Raw genomic sequence first — 9,833 nt, 5'->3', positions numbered from 1 at the left:
AGCGTTGGTGAATTCTGTCTGAAGCCAAATCCCACCATGGTTGGGCTCGATTGTTCTTCAGTAGTTCTGTTGGCCTTCAAGGTTTTGCTATATAGAGTAGCATTTGGCTCCCTAGCATAGGGAACCATGGTTGTCAGCAAGTGGCAAAGGAAAATTCTTCACCTCATGTCAGCCAGGAAGCCCAGAAAAAGCAGATTTGGTCAGTATCGTCTTCAAAAGCATGCCTGCTAGCAAGGTTCTATCCAGATTCTCCTTGACCAATGTGCCACAGCTGGAGACCTCACTCAAATGCAAGGCTGTGTGTGTGTTTTTGTGTCTGAAAACTTCAGTTTGGGCATTGGGAAGCTTATACCTAATGTGCACAGACACCACCCTGGAGATTTCCTGCTATGTTGGTTGATATTTTGGTAGTCTGGGGTGGGCACATTATAAAAAGATAGATCCATTTTGGAAGCTGAAATGCAATTGGCACAGCACTAGATCTGGAAAATTCCCTGACTGCATCACAGAACGGTGGATGCCCTCAAGGATGGAGTGCTTGAGAGATGATTGCTGTGTGAGGGAGCCAAAGAGACTGGGAGCTGCCAGTCCTGCTCTGCTCTAAACAGAGGTAAGCATGGTCCCCTAAGTTACCTACCAACTCCTGAGGGCAGCATCTCCAGCATACGAACTCCAGCAAGTCTTATCCAAGCAAACCAATTCCAATTCCAATGTGCTTGGAGTTGCATTTATGATGAACAAAATATAGAAAAGTACAGAGATGGGCCCAGCTGAGGGGAGGGAAGAAGGTCTGGACAAGATTACCAAGTGCTTGATAACTCATTTAGATCCTGGTGGTTTTCCAAGGTCCACACGACCTTGGCGTCGCCCTCAGCTACTTAGTTCCCTCTGTAGAAGGAGCTCGTGCCTCCATGATGGTGGTTGAAGGGTATTGAAGCAACTAGAGCAGTGCCTTAGGATCTTGCACAGTGAGCATCCACTGTGGGTTTGATGACAGTTGGTAAGCTGCCTGCTGACCCGTCCCTGAGTCTCCAGTACCCCAGCACACGGCATACACAAGCGTGGTCCCCCTTTGGTGCTGTCTGAAAGAGTTTTCTATATCCATAGTGCTATGCATCGGGAGCATGCCTTGCTTCCTGATTGTTTAGTGGAACCCCAGTCTGTTTGTTACTGGTGGGTGCCCAGGGCTCCCTCTAGGTTCCAGGGCATCTGTGAGCCAGAAGGTGCCAATGATGTCTAGAGAACTATAATTTGCAGCCCAGAAGCATCAGACGGTTCTTCATGGTCCCAAAGGCGTGCTGACCGATGAGGGACTTCTGAGTTGCGCATTTGCCCAAGTCAGTTGAGCACATTCTCAAAGAGTAGTGGTGGAAAGTGTGGGCGCACTCGAAGGGAGCTTTCAAAGGCAAAATGAGAAATACACAACATACTTTAACCCATAATCCTTGGGCTCATGACTGACGGTTATGGGCATCTAGAGACAAGAGTAAGGCAGGCAAGGATTGACAGAGTCAGGATGGGTGACCTGAGTGGGGCTGGGCACGGGGTTGGCTTTTACGGGAGGATTCTCTGTATGGGCACAGTTGCCTTCACTGAAGGCTGGGGTGTGGGTGGTCCTTGTGGTTTTAGCAAAGTTTGAAGGTCCCTCCGGGTTTTACTATTTTTTGCTTGCGGCTTGACACAATTCCTTTTGGATTCTGACAGCTTTCACACAAATGTGTGAAAACATCTTTTAACAAACCCTTAACTACCAAATCCGCACTTATTGTTATTACTATAATGCTCTCATTTCTCATCTTTATGGGCAGAAAATGGTGCAGTGAACACAGGGCCAGTCACTCTCAGGCTCAGCACACATCTTCCCATGCACTTCTCACAGGGGCCTTCTGTCCTGACACTGGCTCCGGCTGTGCCCAAGAAAACACTCCAGGTACAGCTGTAGCATCAGGTCCCATCATCCTCTCACAAAATGTCATTTACAACTCTTGGATCTGAGATACAATCAAAGATCACTGACTGGAATTACCCCGATCCACACAACAGTTCAGGATCTTAAGTTTTGCTTGAGAATTTTGGATGCTTCCCACCTACCAGACCAAAGCTTTTAACCTGGGCGGGGCATTTGGCCACCTGACAGGTAAAGCTGCTGGGGCAACCTGATTAAAGTCCTCTTTATCCTTATTGGATGGTATATATCTAAGATCAAATGAGTCCTGGGCTTAGCAGCCATGAGAATAAAGCCTATGGTGTTACCTCTCAGGGCACATGTGTAGACGGCAAAATGTCCATTCTGCACTCTTGGGCTGATGCATTTCCCACACCAGCTGTGTGTTCTGGCTGTTTGGATTGTTGTGTGTTCTGTGTAGGTTTGAGCCCTTGTCCTCAGGGAGGAGGCAGCCTACTCTGTGCTGGACAGGCCACTGGCTGGTCAATGAAAACCCAGCTGAAAGCACATGGTCCAAAGAGTGGACCACAGTAAGAACGGTGGCCGTTCAGTTCAACAGCAGGACTCTGGGTGTGAAACTCAGAAGGCCAAGCTGAAACAGACCGAGCAGGCAGTGGTCCAGGTAGCAAGTGTGGATGCTCAGATGTATTCCACATGAACCCAAGAGGAACTTGAGTTACACGAACTCACCGTCTCAAGCGGAGGTGTGTGACCCAGCCACTATTGTTGAATGGCTAATAGGCTCCACATGAAAACCCTTCAGAAGGCTAGTATTGAGGGTGTCAGAAGAAACCAAAGGATCGGCCAGAAAACTAGACAGGAGACCAGGCCTATGAGGATGCACAAAATGTGCTCTGGTGATTTCTACAAATGGTTGCCGTGGAAGGGACCACTCACTGCTGCGTTCCAAAAGCATACCGGACAGGCAGAATTAGGAAATCGAATGGTCACCTGGAGGCAGTACCTGGAGGCAGTAAATGACTTCGAGAGTCCATGTGTATCCCGGGGAGCCAGGGCTAGGGGTGGAAGGCACACACTAGGTCTGAAGAACACAGACTTCTCTTAGCTCGATTTATCAAGGGATTACTGTACTTGCCTTTTGCCCATTGAATCAAGACCTGGAAATCAGAGACTAACCCCGCAAACTCAAGGGACTCGAGTGTCCTGTGTCTGTCTGTCCATCTGGCTTCCCCAGGTCTTGCCCTCAGCCTCATACCTGTTTCCTGCTTGGGATCTTCTGGAAGGATCTGTGTCAGCCAATAGCTGACTTCATCCCTGATGCACTTACAATACAGTTGTCTCATCACAAAGCATTTCTAACTCCATTCCTCAGAGAAATAATAAAATTGTGTGATTAAGACCTAATGGCTTGGCCTGGGGAGATGGCTCAGTGGTTAAGGGCACTGGCTGCTCTTCCAGAGGTCTTGAGTTCAATTCCCAGCAACCACGTGGTGGCTCAAAACCATCTATAAGGGGATCTGATGCCCTCTCCTGATACCCACTTCCATCATGCAGGCATTCAAGCAAATAGAGCACTCATAGACATGAAATAAATATTTTAAAAAAGACTGCGTCAGCCCAGTCACCAGTGTGGTAGATGGCATTTTGGTAGCTTCCAGGACACAGGGAGGGCACAGTCAGGACTGGGGCCACCTCTGGTGCAGGAGAGCAGACCTGTGGGCCTAGGCCTGTGGGGTAACAGAAGCCCAACTCTGGCCAGCATCTTGTGGAATCACATTCTTCCTATGGCATCATTTTCTCCCTGAGTTAGTATGTCCCCGTCCCCTCTCCCGCTCCCCTCCACTCCTCCCACTGCCCTGGTTTAAGAGCAGTGGCTGGGTGCTATTGTCCTACAATTGGTATGGAAACCTGGTCTGGCTGAAGAGGGTCCTGAAAATGAGAAGAGGAGGAAGAGGCGTTAAGGCAGGCCTGGGGCTTTGGTGAGAAGGACCATAGTTCACCCCAAATTCTGTTTCCTTGACATGGTAGCCCTGCCTGTCCACACACACACACACACACACACACACACACACACACACACACTAGTTCATAGATACAGAGCTCCACACAGGGATGGCCCAGGAGTGAGCCGCATTATGGGAGGACATCCTTTACCTGTTCCTCAAACCCCTGCTCAGGAACCCCTTCCCCAGGGACCGCCCCCAATCTCCTGAGCCCCGCCCCCTCTCCTTCACAGTGCTACTTCATAGTGATATGCATCTCTGTGCCACCAGGCTGCATGCTCTTTGGAAAAGAGAGCAGATTCCTAGTTCCGTTTATGTCCCCAGAGTGTACCAGGAGCCTGACACACGCATGAAATGTGAACTGCGTGAGGAAGTGAAACAGCAGTTCAGCACTGGCTGGGCTGCACGTGCTGCGGGACTCTGACGCCTTCTAGAAAGCATGGGGTCTGTGTTAGCTTTCCGGGCCTGCCGCTGGCACACAGTAACCATAAGCTGCCTTCAAACACATGTTTATTGTGAACCAAGGTGTGCGCAGAACGTGCTCTGGGGGTGTCTCAGTGCATCCTGTCTGCCTCTTCCAGGCTCTGGGGGCCACCCTGCCTTCCTCCCTCTCCTCCTCCTCCTCTTCCCCCTCTTTCCCATGTGTCTCTTATAAGGAAACCAGAAAAATCCAGTGATCTATCTCAATACCCGGAACATCATTCAGTCTGCAGATCTCTTTCTCTGGCAGGCCAGGTGTGGTCAGGGTTAAAAGGGGACAGAACGGCCACCAGCACCTTTGATCTGGTACCTGTACTGGCCACAGAGGGACTGATCCCCACCCCTGCCACCCCCCAGCTCCTAAGAGCCACACCTAGCCTCTCCTGAGTATTGAGGTAGAGGAAAAGCCAAGCCCCTCTTGATAAATCTCTATCTCTTAGAGCAGTTGCCTTCTGGAAGTCTCCATTTCCTCACTGGTAAGATGGCTGCTAACAGTGTCTATACCCAGAGTATTGTTAGGAATTGATGGGAGACCACATCTGTCTGAAAGCAGGCCTCCCTGGAAAAAAGCACACTAGCAAAATGTCATCTGTGTTTCCCAGCAGCCTCCCTGCTCGGCCCTGCCCTCAGCCTCCCCAGAGGCAGATGCCCTAAGGGGTAGGTGGAATGTGGAGGAGCTGGCTGTGGCCACCTGCTCTGGATTTCCCACACAGTCAAACATTGGCTCTCCAGAATGAACACTGTGAATCCAACTTGTTCTCTGAAAGTTCAGCTCTAGTTGCTGCGGCATGAGCCCACCTGGGCTGAGAACATTTTTCTTTTTGTTCTCCTTTGCCCCCACAGGGCAAAGCTCAATATCAGTTAGACCTTTCCATTACACAGGCAAGAACTAGCCAAGCAAGGAAGCGGAGGCCCTTAGCACTCGGGCAAGAAACTGCTCCAGGGTGAGAGTTCCTTCCTTCCCAGCAGCTCCGCTTCTCTTTCCTGGCTGTGGAAACTGATGGTGAACGCGTCCGCACCAATGATGGACAGATCTGGCTTCTCCCCAGGAGCAGACACACAGGCGACCTCGTGGCACCGGAGGCCCTGGTAAATGCTGGGCCATTTGAGCTCGGGCATCTTCCAGTGAGGCCTTCTTCTTGCTGGCAGCAGTCTGGGGGAAGAGAGTAAGTGTGAGGATTTTGGGGGGTGTCTGGAGACTGGCAGCTACAAGAGCCCCCAACTGAGCATCCCAGCATGCCTTCCAAATGCACGTGTCTGTATGGTCCCTTCCCCTTGGCTGTATGTCATCAACTCTTTCTTTCTGGTCATTTCTAGGGACCTCAGAAAGCCACCTGCTCCCACCTGTCACAGTTCTTTTCTTGTTCCAATTGCTTCCCCACCCCAACACCATTTCAATTACATCGAACAACTCAGGTCCAGAACTTGTCCCTCTTCTCTCTTCCTTTAGGGCTTTGAACTTTCATATTCTTACATCTTCTCTTTTTATTTTTTTTTTTTTGAAAAATATTTTTGTTTTATATGTATGAGTGTTTTGCCTGCATGTGAGTCTGTGTGCTGTGTATGTGTAGTGCCTGTGGAGGCCAGAAGAGGGCATCATATCCCCGGAACTGGAGTTACAGATGGTTGTGAACTGCTGTGTGGGTGCTGGGAACTGAACCCGGGGCCTCTGGAAGAGCAACAAGTGCTTTTAACAAGTGTCATCTTTCCAGTCCTCTCACTTCTTTATTTTTAATTGCGGGATAAAGTACGTCGTATAAGTTGACCGCCTGAACCAAATACATATTTAGTACCTTCACACTGCTGTACGACCACCATCACCATTCATTTCCAGAACTTACTTCCTTTTGTAGTTTTCTTAGACAGGGTCCCATACAGCCTAAGGCTGGTCTCTGGCCTTTTAAACTCCCTATATAGCTGAGGGTGACCTGGAACTCCTGATTTTCCTGCCTTCCCAAGTGCCAGGACTATATCCATGTTCCACCAAGTTCAGCTCCCAAACCTTACAACACTGGACACATGGGCATTAAACAACATCTCTGCATTCTCATCTCCTCTAACAGCCGCCATTCTGCTTTGACTCTGATGAGTCTGATTGTTCTGGGTACCTTGTGCCTTGGAATCAGGCAGTATTTGTCATTTTGTGACGGGTTTGTTTCCTTTAGCACAATATCCTTAGGTTCATCCATGTGGTAACACCTCTGTCTCCTTTTAAACCCCTTTTAAAGTGGCCACATCCTAGTGTTTACACTAATATCTTTCAGGTATCAGCATGAATTCCATCTCTCCAAACACCTTCTCCCCCAGCATCCCCTGTACCAGTGTTCCCATAGTGCTCCATGCTCCTCCTGTTGAGGAATATTATTTTAAGGTGTGTTACTTTTGTTTGTGTTGCATTTGTTTAACTCTGTGAAACTGTGTTACTTTACCTGTCTAAAACACCTTGTTGGGCCCCATAAAGCCTGGTGTGAGGCCCAGTGTAACTTCCCGAGCCTTGCTCGAGTTTGGCGACCTGTCCTCAGACATGACTTCCACATACGAGAGACTCAGCACTACCGACCTAGAATCGTCTCTGCCTAGTAACTGCTGAGATGGCATCATCTCATTGGCCCACTATCCTCACCCCATCTCCCCATCATCCCAACCTATATAAGTCCACTCGTGATGCAATAAAGCGAGTTCCTGCTTTGACAAGACTCCCGGTCCAGTGTGCTTCTCTCCAGTGGAATGGGGGGGGGGGGGGGTCTGGGCCATTGACACTCATCATCCCACTTAGCCCCAGGGAAAGATTGGCTGGACCGGTCCTGCCTCTGCCTTACCTGTTAGTCAGACCGACATACCTGATGGTCTAATAAAGAACTGAATGGCCAATAGTGAGGCAAGAGAAAGGATAGGTGGGGCTGGCAGGCAAAAAGAATTAAAAGAAGGAGAAATCTGGGAGGAGAAGCAGCCAGAGAAAGAAGAGGATATCAGAGGCCAGCCACCCAGCTACACAGCAAGTCACGGAGTAAGAGTAAGATTTAAAGAAGTAAGAGAATGGGAAAAGCCCAGAGGCAAAAGAGACAGGTTAAGTTAAGGAAAGCTGGCTAGCAACAAGCCAAGCTAAGGCCAAGCATTTATAATTAAGAATAAGCCTCCATGTGTGATTTATTTGGGAGCTGGGTGACTGGTCCCCCAAAAGAGCAAAAACAAACAACTATACCTCCCATCATGCAAGAGCCAAGCGATGAAGTGATGGAGGCTGGAGACCTGTCTTTCCCTCTTCAGGACAGACTCCTCTCTGTTTGTGGATGTGTCCCCATGTTGGATTACAGTACAGTATAGGCACAGAGCAGTGCCCAACAAATACTGTGAAGTAAATGTCTAATAGGCTTCCCCCAAAGACATTCAGAATGATTTTCAAAACAAACAAACAAACAAACAAACAAATCTGAATGTTCAGGGGAATGAGGGGTACTAACCTGCTTCCTGCAACATGGTTTGTCTCTGAGTTCTGCTGCCATCTTGGTCCCTTGTTCTCTGGCCTGTCCTATAATCCCTGCCAAAAGCTAGTGTATTCCCCACTTTACTCCATGCACATCCTCCTGGCCATCTATTCCTGGTACCATCTCTTTGGAAAGGATTCCCAGTCATCTTCCCATGCCTTGACTCCCACTGCTGAGCCCGGAAAGCACCTTCTCCCAGATGTCTTCCCACCATTCTGTTTCAACTTTAAAAGGACCCCAGGCAACAGGCGTATCAGTGAGTTGCCCTAGTGCCAACCTTGGGGCTGTGTTCTTCAGGCTATGGAAGCTTGGTTCACAGTCATCCACCACTTGCCCAAGGCATCCCCATGTTTAGAGCAGGTGCGTTTCTGTCTTTTCTTTGTATGTTCACATAAAGGCCCAAGGCTTGTTCTCAGAGGAGAGCTGTGGGGAAGCTAAAGAGCAGTGAGGCCATACCTGTGCCTGGCCACCTACTAGTGATTTAACTGTAGGTGAGCAGTGCAGTCTCCCAAAGCCTCACTTCCCTCCTCTGTGGAGATCACCAATGGGGTGTTCTCCAGGGATATAACAAGGAATGAACAAAGTCTTTGTTGTGGAATATTCCTTCACACTGTGTGAATATATGTCACTGTGATTGGTTTAATAAAAAGCTAAATGGCCAATAGCTAGGTAGGATTTTCAGGGCAGAGAGAATGCTGGGAAGAAAGGCAGAGATGCCAGGAGTCTAGAGCCAGACTCAGAGGAAGCATGGTATGTAGGAGACGCCAGGGATGCAGAGCAAGTAGCATGGGCTTTACAAAGTAAAGGTAACCAAGCCACATAAAAGAATGTCGATTAAAAGATATGGGTTAAGTTATAACAGCTAGTTAGAAACAAGCCTAAGCAATTGGCTGAGCTTCCATAATTAATAAGTCTCTGTGTTGTTTTTTTGTGAACTAGTGGCCTAAAGAAAAATCCATCTACAAGTCCTATTGAACTTAATGTCTCAGATGGCCTCGGGTGGGAGACCTTCCACACGTGGGCCTCATTAAGACAGTGGAAAGAAGAGCACCTTGTCCTATGAGCTGTCAATGAACTCCTCCCTCCCCCGACCTGTGACCTTTCTGGCTTTCTATGTATAGCCAAGCTACCCATGGAAAACTTGACCTGACTTCCAGGGAATCTGTTGCATGGAGGATCCCTGTAGTAGATGCTTTCTGAAAGGAACTGGTGGTCTGAGCGACTCCACCTCTACCCACCCTGCAAATAAATGCTCACAGCCCTGTGAATGCTCTCGTGTCCTAGACAGCAACAGTAACCTTCTGCCCGAATGGGGAGAGCTGCGTGCTGACCCAGAATCAGCTGTCTGTTTTCAAACCTGCCTATGCCTCTTGTATACTTGGTCAGGATTATAAACTTATCCAAACAAAGTGAAAATTATATGAATGGGAAATAACGAGAAAAACAAGACTTTGTGAAGGCTGAAGACAGGGCTTTGAAATGAGTAGCTGACAGATGATAGAGAATCAAGGATAAACAACTGTTAGAGTTTGGGGGAATTCTAGAAACTGAGGACATTGCACTTCCATGCTTTGCAAACGTGCTCATCTTCCAGTTTTGCTGTGGCCGAGTGACTAAGGGCTGCCCCTTAAGATGCAAACAGAAGTAAGTAGAAACTCCTAAAATGTTTCATAAAGGATGCTGATCCAGCTGGAAAGTGGATGCCCTGGGCCCCCCGCTCCCTATGCCTCTGTTTGCACTTTGGGGGTGTGGGTGGAAGGCAAGGGTCCCTGAAGCTGTCTTTACTGTTAGCGAACTGTGGAGATGGAAACAGGCTCCACAGGGAAGGAGCTTGAGCTCATGATGAGCATGACACATGGTGAGGATGGGGCTGTCCCTCACCCAGGCTCTAAACCTAGAGTCTGCAGTGAGAGAGGCATCAGAGGACACTGGAGGGGCTGTTTCCTTGGGTCTGTAGGT

General features: G+C 48.9%; 1 protein-coding gene across 1 annotated transcript in view; it reads right to left on the bottom strand.

Moving 5' to 3' along the window:
* Positions 1–5,123: 5,123 nt before the first annotated feature.
* Positions 5,124–9,833, bottom strand: part of LOC131898104 (WD repeat-containing protein on Y chromosome-like) — a 45,095-nt gene continuing 40,385 nt past the window's right edge. The window contains exon 18 of the mRNA XM_059249195.1: positions 5,124–5,542. Coding sequence (XP_059105178.1) covers positions 5,305–5,542 — 238 coding nt within the window. The 3' untranslated portion in view covers positions 5,124–5,304. The remainder of the gene's footprint in view (positions 5,543–9,833) is intronic.

Source organism: Peromyscus eremicus, chromosome 23, assembly GCF_949786415.1.
Source record: "Peromyscus eremicus chromosome 23, PerEre_H2_v1, whole genome shotgun sequence".
In the NCBI taxonomy this organism is placed as follows: Eukaryota; Metazoa; Chordata; class Mammalia; order Rodentia; family Cricetidae; genus Peromyscus; species Peromyscus eremicus.
Note: the sequence above shows the minus strand (reverse complement) of the source record. Positions and strands in the feature narration are given on the sequence as shown.